Below are 20,054 nucleotides of genomic sequence, written 5' to 3'. Positions count from 1 at the left end.
TTTTCGATTTGAGATAAAAATATGGTTCACTTGTGCCTGAGCTCTGCTTTACAGCAGTATGTTTTATATCTCCCGATTCCCCAACTTTGCTGAGAAAACACCTTTGTAATCTCTCCGTTTTCGTATGTAAATTACCCCGGTCCAGTCCGATGGGCGAGGCCTATTTGCAGTTTCTCCCCACCTCCTGCCTTGCTCTACGCATTAATTTATCTTCTGTCCTGCGTTGCTGTTATTTTTCTGCGCCTGCACACTGAAGTGGCCTCTTGCGCGTGCGCAGTATGTTTTGCCCAACAGTGGGCAAAGCATACAACTCATTATTGCGCATGCGCCGGCATTTTCCATGACGTTCTGTGCCCCGGAAGTCTCGCCATGCAAGGGGGCATAGAATGTAATGAAAAATGCGGGCGCATGCGCAATAGTGATTTTATGCTTTGACCACAGTTGGGCAAAGCATACTGTGCAGGCGCTAGCGGCCAATTCAATGCGCACGCGCAGAAACTGTACGGGATCTGTGCTATTCCCAGATCTCGTTACGTCAAGCACGCCGAGGAGTTGGGGAGAGACGGCGAATAGGCCCCGCCCATTGGACCAGACCGAAGTAAATCCAAACATATTGTTACCCCTTTATAAATCACATATAAGGCCACATCTAGAATATGGGATCCAGTTTTGGGTTCCACATTTTAGAAAGAATATTCGGAAGTTAGAGTTAGTTCAAACGTGGGAAACTAGATTATGTCAAGGGAATGAAGGCCTCTTATATGATTAAAGGTTGTAAAAATTGGGCTTGTTTAGCTTAGAACAAAGACTTTTCAGAAGAAATCTCATTTACATGTAGAATTATATGTATGGTCAGTACAAAGGACTGGCACATGACTTATTCCTTTCCAAGGACTATACTTAGGACTAGGGCGCACTCAGAGGGTGGAAGAAAGGAGATTCCGGCAGCTAAATAGAAACGGGTTCTTTACAGTTAGAGCAGTCAGACTGTGGAACGCCCTACCACAGGAGGTAGTAATGACAGACACTATGACAGTTTTTTAAAAAAAAGGGCTGGATGATTTCCTCAGTACACATAACATTGTGGGGTACAGATAATTTAGTGACAAAAATATAAAATTAGTGGAGAAAGGTTGAACTTGATGGACCTAGGTCTTTTTTCAACCTATGTAGATTAGTAACTATGTGTGCTTACACCCTGCCAAATGGAGCCAGGGAATATGTCTGTGTTGCGCCAATGTTTCAGGCAAGCAGGTGAGCTTCATAATCTGTCTATAAACGTGTTTTAAAATGGACACACCTCCTGAAAAAGCCCAGTGTGCTGTGAAACGCACATTGAGGTGCTGTGCACCCCCATTCTGTCTGTTTATTCATACACAACAATATGCTGCAAGGTATTAAAGGCACACAATTATTTATTAATTATTATAATTAATAAATATTAATAATTGCTTTAATACTAATTCTTTTAGATTTCTGTTTATAGTGCTCCTATAGTTTCTTCCAGTAGTTTATCTTGTTTTGTATCTACGTATTTTCTTTGGGATACTTATCATGTTGACTTGTGGCAGAAGTAATTCTCGGTATTCTGTGGCGGTAGCGAAAGGCAGGTGTGTGGATTGCTTCTGTAGTCGAGGATTTTTTGGTTTGAGATCACCACATTTAGTCCTTCCCAGGTGTATTTCATTTTATGCCTCGTATCATCATGCAAAATATCTATTCCTTTTTATCTTTGTGTAGTATTCGCCTTACCCCTCAGTTTTCTTTTTGGTTTGTCAGTGAATCGTAATAATGGATTATTAAGGCAGCAATGGGAAAGTGGTAGGATTTAAATGGTTCAAGTGACCAACTTGTAAGGTTTAATTTGAAGAGTAGTGTGGTTTCACATATGTGTTGAAATGCATGGTGGCTTGGTGGTTACCACTGTAGCCTCGCAGCGCTGGGATCATGGGCTCAAATCGCACAATAGATCAAATCTGTAAGGAGTTTGTATGTTATTCCCATGTTTGCAAGATTTTCCTCCAGGTACTCTGGTTATTTTCCAAAGAAATACTGATAGGGAAATTAGATTGTGAGCTTCAAGGGGGAACAGTGCTGATAATGTATGTAAAGCCCTGTGGAAGTTGATTGCACCATATGCGCGAGTAAAATAAAAACAAAATAAATGATAAAAGTTCCTGCAGAAATTAGACTTTTCGGAAGCTTCTCTCATAGTGCAACTTTCTACATATTTATTTATATGATACTAGCTGAAGAGCCCGGCGTTGCCTGGGCATAGTAAATATATGTGGTTAGTTATAGCACCTCACTTCTCTTATTTTCCCATCACGCCTCTCATTTTCCCCCTCACTCCTCTTATTTTCCCCCTCACTCCTCTCATTCACCCCTAACACTTGTCATTTCGACCTCACATCTGTCATTTTCCGATCACTCCACTATTTTCCCTCAATCCTCTCATTTTGCACTCACACCTTTTCATTTTCACCTCACACCTCTCATTTTCACCTCAGTATATACATGTTTGTCATCTCCCTTATATATAGTATACACCTGTATGTCATCTCCTGTATATAGTATATACCTGTATGTCATCTCCCCTGTATATAGTATATACCTGTATGTCATCTCCTCCTATATATAGTATATAACTGTATGTAATCTCCTCCTGTATATAGTATATACCTGTGTGTCATCTCACCTATATATAGTATATATCTGTGTGTCATCTCCTCCTGCATATAGTATATACCTGTATGTCATCTCCTCCTATACATAGCATATACCTGTATGTCATCTCCTCCTGTATATACTATATACCTGTAGGTAATCTGCTCCTGTATATAGTATATACCTTTGTGTCATCTCCTCCTGTATATAGTATATACCTGTATGTCATCTCCTGCTGTATGTAGTATGTACCTGTATGTCATCTCCTCCTCTATATAGTATATACCTGTGTGTCATCTCTCCTGCATATAGTATATATCTGTGTGTCATCTCCTCCTGTATATAGTATATACCTGTGTGTCATCTCCCCTGTAAATAGTATATACCTGTGTGTCATCTCCTCCTGTATATAGTATATATCTGTATGTCATCTCCTCCTGCATTAGACCTCGTTCACACGTTATTTGGTCAGTATTTTTACCTCAGTATTTGTAAGCTAAATTGGCAGCCTGATAAATCCCCAGCCAACAGTAAGCCCACTCCCTGGCAGTATATATTAGCTCACACATACACATAATAGACTGGTCATGTGACTGACAGCTGCCGGATATATCCTATATGGTACATTTGTTCCTCTTGTAGTTTGTCTGCTTATTAATCAGATTTTTATTTTTGAAGGATAATACCAGACTTGTGTGTGTTTTAGGGCGAGTTTCGTGTGTCAAGTTGTGTGTGTTAAGTTGCGTGTGGCGACATGCATGTAGCGACTTTTGTGAGATTAGTTTTGTGTGGCGACATGCGTGTAGCAACTTTTTGTGTGTCGAGTTGCATGTGACAGGTTAGTGTAGCAAGTTGTGTGCAGCAAGTTGTGCGCATGGCGAGTTTTGCGCGTGGCAAGTTTTATGTGTGGTGCCTTTTGAGTATGTGCAAGTTTTGTGTGAGGCAACTTTTGCATGTGTTGCAACTTTTGTGCATGTGGCAATTTTTCTGCGTGTGCAAGTTTTGCGTGTGGCGAGTTTTCCATGAGGTGAGTTTTGCACGTGTGGCGAGTTTTGCATGTGGAGAGTTTTGCGCGTGGCGAGTTTTGAGCGGCGACTTTTGTGTTTTGACTTTTATGTGGCGAGGTTGGTGTATGTGTGGTGAAATGTGCGCTGAGGGTCGTATATGTGTTCGAGCACGTGGTAGTGTGTGGCGCATTTTGTGTGTGTGTTCATATCCCCGTGGTGGTGTGGTGATTATCCCATGTTGGGGCCCCACCTTAGCAACTGTACAGTATATACTCTTTGGCGCCATTGCTGTCATTCTTTAAGTCCCCCTTGTTCACATCTGGCAGCTGTTAATTTGCCTCCAACACTTTTCCTTTCACTTTTTCCCCATTATGTAGATAGGGGCAAAATTGTTTGGTGAATTGGAAAGCGCGGGGTTAAAATTTCACCTCACAACATAGCCTATGACGCTCTCGGGGTCCAGACGTGTGACTGTGCAAAATTTTGTGCCTGTAGCTGTGACGCCTCCAACACTTTTCCTTTCACTTTTTCCCCATTATGTAGATAGGGGCAAAATTGTTTGGTGAATTGGAAAGTGCGGGGTTAAAATTTCACCTCACAACATAGCCTATGACGCTCTCAGGGTCCAGACGTGTGACTGTGCAAAATTTTGTGGTTGTAGCTGCGACGGTTCAGATGCCAATCCCGGACATACATACATACATACATACATACACACATACACACATTCAGCTTTATATATTAGATGTTTTAAAGAACTGAAAATGCTCATTTGTGGAATTTGCAGCATTAGGAGGTCACATTCACTGAACAAAATTAGCTATTTAACTCCAAAACATCCTAACAGGCCAAGTTACATGTTAACATAGGAACCCTTCTTTGATATCACCCTCACAATTCTTGCATCCATTGAACTTGTGAGTTTTTGGAGAGTTTCTGCTTGTATTTCTTTGCATGAAGTCAGAATAGCCTCCCAGAGCTGCTGTTTTGATGTGAACTGCCTCCCACCATCATAGATCTTTTTCTTGATGATACTCCAAAGGTTCTCTATAGGGTTGAGGTCAGGGGAAGATGGTGGCCACACCAGGAGTTTATCTCCTTTTATGCCCATAGCAGCCAATGACTCAGAGGTATTCTTTGCAGCATGAGATGGTGCATTGTCATGCATGAAGATGATTTTGCTCCTGAAGGCATGTTTCTGCTTTTTAGACCAAGGAAGCAAATTGTCAGTCAGAAACTCTACATACTTTGCAGAGGTCATTTTCACATCTTCAGGAACCTTAAAGGGCTCTACCAGCTGTTTCCCCATGATTCCGGCCCAAAACATGACTCCTCCACCTCTTTGCTGACGTCGCAGCCTTGTTGGGATATGCTGACCGTCCAGTAACCATCCACTACTCCATCCATCTGGACCACTCAGGGTCAGTAAACAAGACTGTTTGAAAATTAGTCTTCATGTATGTCTGGGCCCACTGCAACCGTTTCTGCTTGTGAACATGTGGCATCCCAGTAGTTCGGGTACCACAATAGTGCTGCCTTCCTCTCGGGGAGGGTAGTGCTATGCCTGGAAACAAGAGGGATCTCTTTGGCAGGTAACCTCACACACACAACACCTTTTGAATCCAGGTCAGCTCAAAACCCGGTTTCAAGGCAGCTTCCCTGGATAAAGATCCTGGTCTGGAGGAGGAACGAGTTTAGTGTGGAGCAGACAGTGAAGGGAAAGGAGCACAGAGGAGAGAATAGGGCTCAGGGAGGCTGTGAGTGGGCCTCCAAGGAGCCAAAGCGCAGAGACCGTGTACCGGGAGCCCGAGGCTGTAGGGAGCTGCAAGCCCCATAGCAGAACCAGAGGGCATAGGACTATACATATACTACCCACATTAAGCCTGCAGTACAGCAGCATTCTGGAGCCTGGAGTCACCGTGCAGAGACCCCAGAAAGAACAGCTCAAGTTGCATATCATACAGGCACTGTCCCAGAAAAAGGACCAGGATCTTGTTAGGACACTTCAGGCAGCAAGGGACTATAGTGCAGACTGGAAGGCTCCCAACCTGACTTGCCAAGGGGATTTTACTTGTTTCCAGGCTGTCTGGACTTCTTATGTACCTGTTGCCGGTACCCTGGACTGAGGCCTGTTACAACTTCAGTAAACCAGGTAAAGACTGCAGCGCTGTGTCCTTTACTCTTTTACCGGCATACACCATCATTGCCATACACTGGGAGCCCTTCACCTGTGAGAAGCATCACCATCTGGCCGCCATATCATCACCCCAGAGGACCCCTTTAAGTGGCGTCGGTCCCTACTGACCAAACACCACAGGTGGCACCACGACAAACTTTATTCACAATTCCCCCTAAAAGACCTTCCTCTTTTTCAGTGAGTCCCAGGGCCACGGACCGGGTTGCAGCCACCGTGACATCCCCTTTAAGAGAGACCGGACCCGGTAACGAGTACCCCGCTACCCTGGTGGGCGACTCAAACACTGTTTAGGGGTGACCGAATAGTAGGTTTATGAACCAAAGCAATCCTTTGAAGGATCCTACACCTTGAGGTTCAATATCGGAACGTAAATAAGCCCTTTCTGTCCTTTTATATGCTGTGCCGGAGGGGGGAAGAGTGTGGGCGGTGCGTGGGCGGACACTGAGTGTCTGTGTGTGCGGGCGGGGTCTGTGCGGGCCTGCCAGGGATCTGTACGTGCCTTCCGGGGCTGTATGCGGCGTGCAGGGGATCTATGCGGCGTGCCGGGGCTGTATGTGGGCTGCCCGGGCTCTATGCGGCGTGGGGGGGTCTCTATGCGGTTTGGGGGGTCTCTGTGCGGGGTCTCTGTGCGGCGTGGGGGGGTCTCTGTGCGGCATGGGGGGGTCTCTGTGGCGTGGGGGGGTCTCTGTGCGGGGTCTCTGTGCGGCATGGGGGGTCTCTGTGTGGCGTGGGGGTTCTCTGTCCGGGGTCTCTGTGCGGCGGGGGGGTGTCTCTGTGCGGTGTGGGGGGTCTCTGTGCAGCGTGGGGGGGTCTCTGTGCGGCGTGGGGGGGTCTCTGTGCGGCATGCTGGGGCTCTGTGCGGCGTGCTGGTGCTCTGTGCATGTGTGCAGGCATCGTTCGATGGGACTACAAGTCCCACCGGACGATGCCTGCTACACTGACAGTGATTGACACATTAGCCAATGATGGGACATTAGTAGTCCCATGATCCGGCTAATGTGTTGAATGAAAAAAAAACTCCATACATACATACATGCTACATACATGCTACCTACATACATACATACTACATACATGCTACATACATGCTACATACATGCTACATACATACTACATGCATGCTACATACATGCTACATACATGCTACATACATGCTACATACATACATGCTACATACATACATACTACATACATACTGCATACATACTACATACATACTTACATACTACATACATACTACATACATACATACTACATGCATACATACATACTACATACATACTACATACATGCTACATACATACTACATACATACATACTGCATACATACTACATACATGCTACATACATGCTACATACATGCTACATGCATGCTACATACATGCTACATACATACTATATAAATACTACATACATGCAACATACATGCTACATACATACTACATACATACTACATACATACATACTACATACAGTACATTCATACATTACATACATGACATACATATAGACATACAGTACATTAAACATAGATTACAGACTCACCATTACTTGGCATTTTGATCCCCGAAGCCAGTGCCATCTGTAAAAAATATGAAAAAAAACAAACAACCAATATACTCCCTGTCCCCAGAAATCCATGAGTGTCCCACGACGATCTCCCGTGGAGAACGGCAGCAACAGCTGTTGCAACCGCTCTCCAGGGGACCCAGAAACACAATGATGGGAGGAAGGTATTCCTCCACCGCTGTAAAAAAAAAGTCCCTAGTCTCACTTTATGGCATTGCTGTATGAGAAATTTTCCCAGGCAGCAATTGTCATAAAGTGAGACTTTGAACTCAGGTAACCTCAGAGATACACTGCAGGAGCCATTGTCTCCTGTCAGTGTGTCACTGAGGGTCCTATAGAGCAGTGACATCACCCGATGTCACTGTACTATAGGGGAGATCATCGTGGGACACTCGTTATTAATTGGACTACGGCGGGCAGGTAGTATGTGGTTTATTATTTTACGTTTTTTGCAGGCGCTGAAGTATGGTAAGTATGGTGAAATGAAGAATATTAAAATACTTTTTCCTAATGTGTGCGTGTTTTATTAACCCTTTCTTACTATTGGATTAATAATGGATAGGCGTCTTACTGATGCCTCTCCATTATTAACCCGGCTTAATGTCACCTTACAATAGCAAGGTGACATTAACCCCTTATTACCCCATATCCCACCGCTACACGGGAGTGGGAAGAGAGGGGCTAAGTGCCGGAATTGGCGCATCTTACAGATGTCTACATGTATGTCATATATGTAATGTATGAATATACTGTATGTAGTATGTATGTATGTATGTATGTATGCAGTATGTATGCAGTATGTATGTAGTATGTATGTAGTACGTATGTAGTATCTATGCAGTATGTATGTATGTAGCATGTATGTAGCATGTATGTAGCATGTATGCAGCATATATGCAGCATGTATGTAGTATGTATGTAGCATGTATGCAGTATGTATGTAGCATGTATGTACGGTCATATGAAAAAGTTTGGGCACCCCTATTAATCTTAAGCTTAATGTTTTATAAAAATTGGTTTTTTTTGCAACAGCTATTTCAGTTTCATATATCTAATAACTGTTGGACACAGTAATGTTTCTGCCTTGAAATGAGGTTTATTGTACTAACAGAAAATGTGCAATCTGCATTCAAACAAAATTTGACAGGTGCATAAGTATGGGCACCCTTATCATTTTCTTGTTTTAGATAATCCTACCTACTTTTTACTGACTTACTAAAGCACTTTTTTTGGTTTTGTAACCTCATTGAGTTTTGAACTTCATAGCTAGGTGTATGCAATCATGAGAAAAGCTACTTAAAGTGGCCACTTGCAAGTTGTTCTCCTAATTGAATCTCCTCCGAAGAGTGGCATCCTGGGCTCCTCAAAACAACTGTCAAATGATCTGAAAACAAAGATTATTCAACATAGTTGTTCAGGGGAAGGATACAAAAAGCTGTCTCAGAGATTTAACCTGTCAATTTCCACTGTGAGGAACATAGTAAGGAAATGGAAGAACACAGGTACAGTTCTTGTTAAGGCCAGAAGTGGCAGGCCAAGAAAAACATCAGAAAGGCAGAGAAGAAGAATGGCGAGATCAGTCAAGGACAATCCTCAGACCATCTCCAGAGAGCTGCAGCATCAACTTGCTGCAGATGGTGTCACTGTGCATCGGTCAACTATACAACGCACTGTGTTTTTTTGCCGCCAGGCATAACGCCTTTTTGTATTACCAAACAACTCAATCTTGGTTTCATGAGTCCACAGGACCTTCTTCCAAAAAGAAATTGGCTTCTCCAATTGTGCTTTTGCATACATCAGCCGACTCTGTTTGTGGCGTGCTTGCAGAAATTGCTTCTTTCGCATCACTCTCCCATACAGCTTCTCCTTGTGCAAAATGCGTTGTATAGTTGATCGATGCACAGTGACACCATCTGCAGCAAGTTGCAAGCTGCAGATCTCTGGAGGTGCCCTGAGGATTGTCTTTGACTGATCTGACCATTCTTCTTCTCTGCCTTTCTGATGTTTTTCTTGGCCTGCCACTTCTGGCCTTAACAAGAACTGTACCTGTGTTCTTCCATTTCCTTACTTTGTTCCTCACAGTGGAAATTGACAGGTTAAATCGCTGAGACAGCTTTTTGTATCCTTCCCCTGAACAACTATGTTGAATAATCTTTGTTTTCAGATCATTTGACAGTTGTTTTGAGGAGCCCATGATGCCACTCTTCGGAGGAGATTCAAACAGGAGAACAACTTGCAAGTGGCCACTTTAAGTAGCTTTTCTCATGATTGCATACACCTAGCTATGAAGTTCAAAGCTCAATGAGGTTACAAAACCAAAAAAAGTGCTTTAGTAAGTCAGTAAAAAGTAGGTAGGAGTATTTAAAACAAGAAAATGATAAGGGTGCCCATACTTATGCACCTGTCAAATTTTGTTTGAATGCAGATTGCACATTTTCTGTTAGTACAATAAACCTAATTTCAAGGCAGAAACATTACTGTGTCCAACAGTTATTAGATATATGAAACTGAAATAGCTGTTGCAAAAAAAAAACATTTTTATAAAACATTAAGCTTAAGATTAATAGGGGTGCCCAAACTTTTTCATATGACTGTATGTAGTATGTATGCAGTATGTATGTAGTATGTATGCATGTAGTATGTATGTAGTATGTATGTATGTAGTATGTATGTGCAGCGCCCCCACTGCCGCAGGGCCGAGGGGTACCCGGTACCGGGCCTCTGTGTCTCTGCTCTGGGGTTGTCACGGTGGCTAGACACGGTCCGTGACCCTGCCGTGGGGCGCCCAATAATAGGTGGAGGTATGGGATGATGTTATGGTGCGGTGAAGTGCCGGTCGCAGTAAATAACAAGGACACCAGGTTGCAGTCTCTTTACCTCTTTACTGAAGGCTTCAAGGTGCTCAATCCGGAGCACTGTTAACAGGGCTGTCTGAGACCGGCCGGTCCAAAGGCACATCAGGAGTTCCCTTTTCAGGTGGGAATCAGTGTCTACCTTCTAGCGCTTGTGTGTTGTAGTCCTTCCCTGCTGAGCACCCCAGGATAGTCCTCACAACTGATTCTGTCTGTCTGTCTCTGATCTTCGTTCTCTCCGTCCCCCAGATGATATGGTTAGGACGCACCCCTATGACGGGGTAGGCCTGGAGTTCTTCCGGGACTCTAGAGTCGCCCCTCTCCCACAGCTGCCTCCGTTGTCTGCTTAGGTGTTGAAGTGAGACAGCCAACCTATAATTGGCTGCCCTGCCGTGGTGGTTTGAAGTATGCTTAAAGTCTCTTACTTTCTCGGCGTTCCGGCCACCGACTGTTTGCACCTCAGAAGGATGTTGCCTCGATCTTACAGCACGACTCCTTCTGGTCCTATTGCCTCTTTGCTGTATTCCCTTTGCTCACTGGTTTGTGCTGCTCTTAGGAATCTGCCAGGATCCCATCCCTGACAGGTCCTCTCTCTAGCTCTCCCCAGTTACTTCTCACTGTCTTCCTGTCCAACCCCCAGTTTTACCAGAGTGTGAGGAGTGGCCTATTAGATAGAACCACCCCCCCTGGTGGCCGGAGTGTGAAGTGTAGTGTGAGTGTTACCTGATCAGGTGAACTCCTTTAGTGCAGTCAGACGTAACATCACTCCCCTTAGTGGCAGAGCGACATTACTGCAACGACCAGGACTCTGGGGCGCTGCACTTGTAGCATGTATGTAGAGTGTATGTATGTATGTAGTATGTATGTATGTAGTATGTATGTATGTAGTATGTATGTATGTAGTGTGTATGTATGTAGTGTGTATGTATGTAGTGTGTATGTATGTAGTGTGTATGTATGTAGTATGTATGTATGTATGTATGTATGGAGTATGTATGTATGTAGTATGTATGGAGTATTTTTTTTTTCATCATTCAACACATTAGCCGGATAATGGGACTACTACTGTCCCATCATTGGCTAATGTGTCAATCACTGTCAGTGTAGCAGGCATCATCCTATGGGACTTGTAGTCCCATCGGACGATGCCCGCACTGAGACACCCCGCACGCCGCACAGAGACACCCCGCACGCCATACAGAAACACCCCGCACGCCGCACAGAGACACCCCAGCGTGTGAGACACCCCGCACGCATGCAGTCTCCACCCACGCACCGCCCATACTTCATTATATTGCATAATTTGACTATAGGAACTTCCGATTCCGATTTCTGATATCGCAAAAATATCGGAACTCGGTATCGGAATTCTGATACAGCGAATATCGGCTGATACCCGATATTTGCAGTATCGGAATGCTCAACACTAATGATAACCCCTTCCCGACATCCACCGTATATATACTGCTCTGTGGCAGCTGCGTTCCCGCAAAGAGAAGTATATGTACAGCGGCCCGATCGCGCGGCCTCACGCTGAGCGCTGTGGCGATCATGTGCGGGTGTTAGCTCTGTGTGAGAGCTGATGCCTTCCAGCAACACCCACGATCAGTGCCAGCACCAATCGTGGGCATTTAACCCATCTGATGCTGCTGTCAGTAGTGACAGCGGCATAGATGAGCATCTTCCATCAGGACAACGCAATTCGAACGCGTTGTCCTGATGGTCTCAATGGAGACAAGATGGCCACGGGATCCTTCGGGGTCCTGCAGGGAAGGTGGCTTGTGAGCGCCTGCTCGACATGCCTCCTTCTGTGCCTGTCAGATGCTGATGTGATACTTTGCAGTGCAGAGTATAAGATCAGCGCTCTGATAATATACAGTGATGTCCCAGGATGGGACAATGTAAAAAAGCGAACATTTTTTTTAAAAAGTGTAAAAATATTTAAAAAAAAATCCCCAAGAAAAGAAAGAAAAAAGAAACAAATATTTTTCCAGTAAATACATTTATTTATGTAAAAAGACCCAAAACAATAAAAGTACACATATTTGGTATCGCCGTGTCCGTAACGGTATAAAACTTTCCCACTATTTAACCCCTTCAGTGAACACCTAAAAAATAAAGAAACGAGGCAAAAAACAATGCATTGTCATCATGCCGCTGAACAAAAAGTGCAATAAAACATGATCAAAAAGACGGATGTAAATAAAAATGGTACCTCTGAAAACATCATCTTATCCCACAAAAAACAAGCCACCATACAGCTCCATGAACAGAAAAATTAAAAAGTTATAGCTCTCAGAATAAAGCGATGCAAAAACAATTATTTTTTTCTAGAAAATAGTGTTTATTGTGTAATATTGCCAAACTTAAGAAACTTAAAAAACAATATAAATGTGGTATCGCTGTAATCGTACTGACCCGAAGAATAAAGCTGCCTTACCAATTTTACCACACATGGAACCATATAAAAAAACAAAACAAAAAGCAATTCCTGAATTGCTGGCCTTTTGTTCATTCTGTCTCACAAAAATCGGAATAGAAAGCGATCAAAAAATGTCATGTGCCCGAAAATGGTATCAATAAAAATGTCACAACACCTGCATGGAGAGCCTGTGTGTTGGGCTCTACATGACTGTCACACAGCCACGACACATGCAGCCAAACAGCTGATCAGCAGGAGCGATCCATGTATCCGGGTTCCGGCTGTAGCTTATTTGGTGAGTGCTATAGCTTGCCGAATAAGCAGGGACCCGAACATATTCGCTCATCTCTAGTTACTACAACAGCAGTTTGCAATTTTCATTCAGCAACAATCCACTGCTGCCTGTTTCTGGAAAACACCTATAGAGTCAAAATCGGCACTGCATCTGTAGACAAATTCCCAAAGGGGTATCATTTCCAAAATGGGGTCACTTGAGGGAGCAATTCTGATTTTTCCAACACTTAGGGGCTCTGTATCTGGAGTCCGCAAACTATTCTAGGAAAATCTGGGCTCCAGGAGGCAAATAGCGCTCCTTCCCTCTCGAGTCTCTCCTTATGGCTAAGCAGTACTGTACAGCCACATACGGGGTATTTCTACATTCAGCAGAAATTGTGGATAAAATTTTGGTACCATTTTTACCGTTTTCCTAGTATGAAAATGTAAAATTAGGGGTTAGCAAACAATTTTGGTGGTAAAAATGTAAATTATTCTTTCTTCGCTGCCCAATGGTATAACATTCTGTGACACACCTATGGTGTCAATATAATCACTCCACCCCTAGATGAATTCATTGAGAGGTTTAGTTTGTAAAATCGGGTCACTTATGGGGGGTTCTGCTGTTCTGGCACCTCTCGGGCTCTGCCAATGTGACATGGCACCCTCAAACCAGTGCAGCAAAATCTGCACTCTAATATGGCGATACTTCCATTCTGAGCTTTGCACTGTCCCTCAAAAGTAGTTTTCGACCACATAAGGGGTATCAGTGAACTCAGGAGAAATTGCAAAACAATTTTTGAGGTCCATTTTCTCCTGTTACCCTTGTGAAAATACAAAATTTGGAGCTAAAAAAGATTTATGTGGGAAAAAAGTTTAATTTTTTTTTCACTGCTTAACATTATAAACTTCTGTGTAGCACCTGTGGGTTCAAGGAGCTCAATACAGAACTATGTAAGTTCCCTAAGGTGGTGTCACTTATGGGGCGTTTCCACTGCTTAGGCACATCAGGGGCTCCCCAAACGCGACATGGCGTCCGCTAATTATTCCAGTAAATTTCCAGTAAATGGCGCTTCTTCCGTTACAAGCCCTGCCGTGCACACAAACAGCTGTTTTCCTCCACATATTGGCTATCTGCACACTCAGGAGAAATTGCACAAATTTTATTGAGCAAGTTCTCCTAGTGTTTTACCCTTACAGTATAAAAATGCAAAATTTGGAGCTAAAAAATATTTATCTGGGAAAAATGTGATTTTTTTTTTTTTTTTTAAATTTCCTCGGCTCTACGCTATAAACTTCTGTGAAGCATCTGGGGGTTAAAGGTGCTCAATACACCTCTAGATAAGTTCCCTAAGGGGTCTAGTTTCTAAAATGGTGTCATTTATTGGGGGTTTCTACTGTTTAGGCACATCAGGGGCTCTCCAAACGCGACATGTTGTCAGCTAATTATGCCTTCAGAATTTACATTCAAAAAATGAAATGGTGCTTCTTCCCTTCCAAGCCCTGCCGTGCACCCAAACAGTAGGTTTCCCCACATATGGAGTATCGACATGCTCAGGCTAAATTGCACAACAATTGTGTGGTTCATTTTCTTCTGTTACCAGTGCAAAAGTAAAAAAAATAGTTCTAAAGGAAAATTTTTGTGAAAGAAAAGTAAATGTTTATTTATATTATTTTGATAGAGGCGTACCCCTGTATTATACCACCAGGCTGAGATCCGTTTACTATGTACTGACTAAAAGCTGATCAATTCTGTAACAAATCTGCCACATGTGAACATAACCTTAGAAAAAAGGTATTTTGTCATTAATGCATAACCTGGGAGCTCCATTACTGATATTATTAGTTGTATAAACTCCATATATACTAAATATGTTTACAAAAAGCATGAAACACTTAAAAAATGGAAAAGCTAATTTTCATATCTCATTTTCCACTAATCTGCATAAAACACATATTAAGAAAGTGAATATTACTTACCAAATCCTATTATCCTTGTCATCATCTTTAATTTTCAGTATAATGACGCTAAAAGAGTGGATAGAGTATAAACAGTAAGGAGAATGGGTGACTTCTTTTGTCAGTAACAAATGGTTTCTGTGTTAGCTCTAAATAGGTTCAAATGGTTGAAACTAAGAGACAGGAAACAGAACTTATATGTGTGGTGGTGGTGTTAGATCTACGACACATGAAGCATACTAAATTACTTGTTTGCCGTTTAGTTCATTAACTAAATGGATTATTAAACAATGTAATTATTTGATGTATATTTATATCTATAATTTACCTAATACAGTATATGTAACTAATCAAGGGCGGACACAGACAGCAGAGGGCCCCTGTGCAACAACAGAATATGGGCCTTTTGCAGTCCAATAGGTCATCGTAATGCACAATTCCACCTGCTTTGGATTGGGAAGTGGGCCACCTTACCTCTTAGGCCCATGCACAAATTGCATCAATTGTATATACAGGTGCTTCTCAGAAAATTAGAATATCATCAAAAAGTTAATTTATTTCAGTTCTTCAATACAAAAAGTGAAACTCTTATATTATATAGAGTCATTACAAACAGAGTGACCTATTCCAAGTGTTTATTTCTGTTAATGTTGATTATTATGGCTTACAGCCAATGAAAACCCAAAGGTCATTATCTCAGTAAATTAGAATAATTAACAAAAACACCTGCATAGGCTTCCTAAGGGTCTAAAAAGGTCCCTTAGTCTGTTTCAGTAGGTTCCACAATCAATCCCTGTAAGTGCTAGTTAATGATTGACAGTGGCGTTTAATATGTTAACAGCTGTGGGTGGATTGCAATTCAGCTGTCATGTACCGGAAAAGATGTGGGCTCAGCGCTAGAGTCCACATCAAATGCCTGGTATCTATACGTCATAGGTCATGAAGGGGCTAAAACCAGTAGCTACCGGGGGGCAGATGGGGCGTTGACTCACCCAAAACTACACCACTGTAACAGTATCGACATGCACAGCACACCGATACAGTTACATTCTGTGGAAGAGCAGGGAGAATCGATCTCCCTGCGCTGCCACGCGGCCGCTATGGGGCCCTTGAGCAGGCTGGGGGCCCGGTGCTAGCAGTGGACCCCCCACCCTTCATCGCAAGTTGAACTGTATGCTCCCTCTTCCATCATCCTCCTCTCAACATGTGATGTCACTAACACAGACACTGACAGGGGTCACAATGAAGTCACTACTCGGCGCCTGTGGTTCGGAGATGTGCGGGAGCTCAGATCAGTGGAGGAATGGTGAGTATTGTATGTATTTTATGGGGGTGCATCATGCTATAGAGTCTACCTATGGGGGTGTGGATCGCCCCCAGAGTAGGGCAATGGGGTACTCGGCATCGGGTCCTTCGGTTCAGGGGATGTCATGGTGGCCCGACCCGGTCCGTGGCCCTTTGAGGGGCGTCCAATAAAGGAATAGAGTTTTTATGGTTTTGGGAAAGGTCTTTAAAGGGGAAGTTCATGACGCCACCTGTGGTATTCGGTCAGGATGACCAACGCTGCGGTGAGGGGTCTGCTGGGGTGATGTTATGGCAGCTAGATTGTATACCTTCCCACAGGTGAAGTGTATCCCCAGGGCTTCCCAGAAGTGTAGATGGTGATGGTGGACGATGTAAGGCGCAGGGAAAAAATGAGGACACAAGGTTGCAGTCTCTTTACCTTTTACTGAAGACTTCAGCATCCACAGTCCAGGGTACAGACCACAGGGTAGGTAGAGTCCGGCCGGTCCAAAGGCAAATCCAGAGTCCCCTTATCCAGGTGGAAATCAGTAGCCTTCCTACTAGCGCCTGTGTTGTAGTCCCTCCCTGCTGAGCAACTCGGTAAGGTCCTCACAACTCTTGTAGATGTTCTAGATGTTATTTCTTCCTCTCTGTCCCCCAGATGGTATGAATAGGACAAACCCGTATGACTGATAGCCTGAGGCTTGTTTATAGGGACCCTAGAGATGCCCAGACCCCCACAATTTGCCACTGTGTCTTCTTAGGTATTAAAGTCGGGCAGCCAACTTGGAATTGACTGTCCTGCCGGTCTCTGAAGTAATGCGTAGAGTCAATTACTCCCTCTGTGTTCCGGCCACCGGCTACGTGCCTCAGAAGGAGGCAGCCTATTTCAGGGCAGAACTCCTCCCGGTGTTATCTCCTTGTGCTGTGATTTCGTTTATCACCCTCTACAATACAATTCTCTTTGTGTCCTTTCTTAGGATGCTGCCGCACGTGGGGCAGATGCAGCTCCGTAGCTTCCTGTCTCGCTAGGCCTCTGTCAGGATCCCACCCCTGACAGGGACCCTCTGTCTGCAGCTCCGATGTTCCTCCTTTCCCCCTGTCTGCCTGACAGGTGTTGCCTGGGCAAAGCCCAGCCTGCGTCTCTCTAACTTTCTATCCAGCCCACCAGTTTTACCCTTCTGTGAGGAGTGCCCTAGTAGATAGGAGCAAGGCTCCCCCTGGTGGTCTGGAGTGTGAAGTGTAGTGTATGGTTTGTGATACCTGGTAGTAAGATCTCCTTTATTGCCATCAGACGTAATATCACTCCCCCTGGAGGAAGAATGATATTACTGCAATGACCAGGACTCTGGGGCGCTGCAGGTGCATTAGGCTATTGAGTCTGGCTATGGGGGGTGCATTGTACTATAGAGTCTGCCTGTGGGGGGTTGCATTATACTATAGATTTCTGCCTATGGAGGGTGCATTATTGTTGTGAATTTGGATTCTGGGCTCCCCCGGTGGCTACTGGTGGAATTGAACTTGTGACATCATCTTCCCTGTTCACCTGTTCTGATTAGATCTGGGTGTCGCTATATAACCTGGCTTCTCTGTTAGATGCTTGCCGGTCAACAATGTTATCAGAAGCCTCTCTGTGCTTGTTCCTGCTCCCAGACATCTACTAGATAAGTTGGACATTCGTCCATGTTTTGTTTTTGTATTTTGGTTCCAGTTCACAGCTGCAGTTTCGTTACTGTGTCTGGAAAGCTCTTGTTGATCAGGAATTGCCACTCTGGTATTATGAGTTAATGCCAGAGTCCTAAAGTAATTTCTGGATGTGTTTTGTTAGGGTTTTCTACTGACCATGAAAGTATGCTTTCTGTCTTCTGCTATCTAGAAAGCGGACCTCAAATTTGCTAAAACTATTTTCCTGCTGCGTTTGTTGTTTCATCTCATATCCCCGCCAATATATGTGGGGGGCCTCTGTCTCCTTTTTGGGCATTTCTCTAGAGGTGAGTCAGGTCTTATATTTCCCTCTGCTAGCATTATTTAGTTCTCCGGCCGGCGCTGGGCATATAGGGATAAAAAGTAGGACATGCTACCTGGCTACTTCTAGATGATGCGGTAGGTTTAGTTCATGGTCAGTATAGTTACATCTTCCAAGAGCTTGTTCCTATTGAGGCTTATGCTAGTTCTCTGGCCATGGAGATCATGACAGTTTGACCGGCCCACTAAAGGGTTAAAATCCTTGGCTGAGAAAGGAGAGAAATAAGAAGTCTGCTGAAAATTTTTTTTTTTTTTTTTTTTTCTCTAGTAGTTAGTGTGCTCTTAATTGGATCACTTGCCAGTCTGTCTATGCTGCAGTCTTTCTTTTTTTTCTCTCTCCTTCTAATCTTTGAATGGCTCTATGTTCACCTGTCTATAATGGATCTACAGAGTGTAACTGCAGGTTTGAATAATCTCGCCACGAAAGTGCAAAGTTTGCAGGATTTTGTTGTTCATGCTCCGGTATCAGAGCCGAGAATTCCTTTGCCGGAATTCTTCTCAGGGAATAGATCTAGCTTTCAGAATTTTAGAAATAATTGTAAGTTATTTTTGTCCCTGAAATCTCGTTCTGCTGGAGACCCTGCACAGCAGGTTGGGATTGTGATTTCCTTGCTCCGCGGCGACCCTCAAGATTGGGCTTTTGCATTGGCACCAGGGGATCCTGCGTTGCGCAATGTGGATGCGTTTTTTCTGGCCTTGGGCTTGCTGTATGAGGAACCTCATTTGGAACTTCAGGCAGAAAAAACTTTGATGTCCCTATCGCAGGGGCAAGATGAAGCTGAAATTTACTGCCAAAAATTCCGTAAATGGTCTGTGCTTACTCAGTGGAATGAGTGTGCCTTGGCGGCTACTTTCAGAGAGGGTCTTTCTGATGCCATTAAGGATGTTATGGTGGGGTTCCCTGTGCCTGCAAGTCTGAATGAGTCCATGACAATGGCCATTCAGATCGATAGGCGTCTGCGGGAGCGCAAACCAGTGCACCATCTGGCGGTGTCCACTGAGAAGACGCCAGAAAACATGCAGTGTGATAGAATTCTGTCCAGAAGCGAGCGGCAGAATTTTAGACGGAAAAATGGGTTGTGTTTCTATTGTGGGGATTCTACTCATGTTATATCAGCATGCTTTAAGCGTACTAAAAAGCTTGATAAATCCGTTCCCATTGGCACTTTACAGTCTAAATTTATTTTGTCTGTGACCCTGATTTGCTCTTTGTCATCTATTACTACGGACGCCTATATCGACTCTGGCGCCGCTTTGAGTCTTATGGATTGGTCCTTTGCCAATCGTTGTGGGTATGATTTAGAGCCTTTGGAGACTCTTATTCCTCTGAAGGGGATTGACTCCACCCCATTGGCTAATAATAAACCACAATACTGGACACAAGTGACTATGTGTATTAATCCGGATCACCAGGAGACTATTCGTTTTCTGGTGCTGTATAATCTACATGATGATTTGGTGCTGGGATTGCCATGGCTGCAGTCTCACAACCCAGTCCTTGACTGGAGAGCTATGTCTGTGTTGAGCTGGGGATGTAAGGGGACTCATGGGGACGTACCTTTGGTGTCCATTTCATCATCTATTCCCTCTGAAATCCCTGAGTTCCTGTCTGATTATCGTGACGTCTTTGAAGAACCCAAGCTGGGTTCACTACCTCCGCACCGTGAGTGCGATTGTGCTATAGATTTAATTCCGGGTAGTAAATACCCAAAGGGTCGTTTATTTAATCTGTCTGTGCCTGAACATACTGCTATGCGAGAATATATAAAGGAGTCCTTGGAAAAGGGACATATTCGTCC

At 43.9% G+C, this 20,054-nt stretch overlaps 1 protein-coding gene across 1 annotated transcript in view; it reads right to left on the bottom strand.

Annotated features, from left to right (window-relative positions):
- Positions 1–15,101, bottom strand: part of LOC143817139 (immunoglobulin superfamily member 1-like) — a 160,552-nt gene extending 145,451 nt beyond the window's left edge. The window contains exon 1 of the mRNA XM_077298298.1: positions 14,968–15,101. Coding sequence (XP_077154413.1) covers positions 14,968–14,992 — 25 coding nt within the window. The 5' untranslated portion in view covers positions 14,993–15,101. The remainder of the gene's footprint in view (positions 1–14,967) is intronic.
- Positions 15,102–20,054: the final 4,953 nt, after the last annotated feature.

The sequence above is a fragment of the Ranitomeya variabilis genome, chromosome 1 (genome assembly GCF_051348905.1).
Source record: "Ranitomeya variabilis isolate aRanVar5 chromosome 1, aRanVar5.hap1, whole genome shotgun sequence".
Taxonomy (NCBI): Eukaryota; Metazoa; Chordata; class Amphibia; order Anura; family Dendrobatidae; genus Ranitomeya; species Ranitomeya variabilis.
Note: the sequence above shows the minus strand (reverse complement) of the source record. Positions and strands in the feature narration are given on the sequence as shown.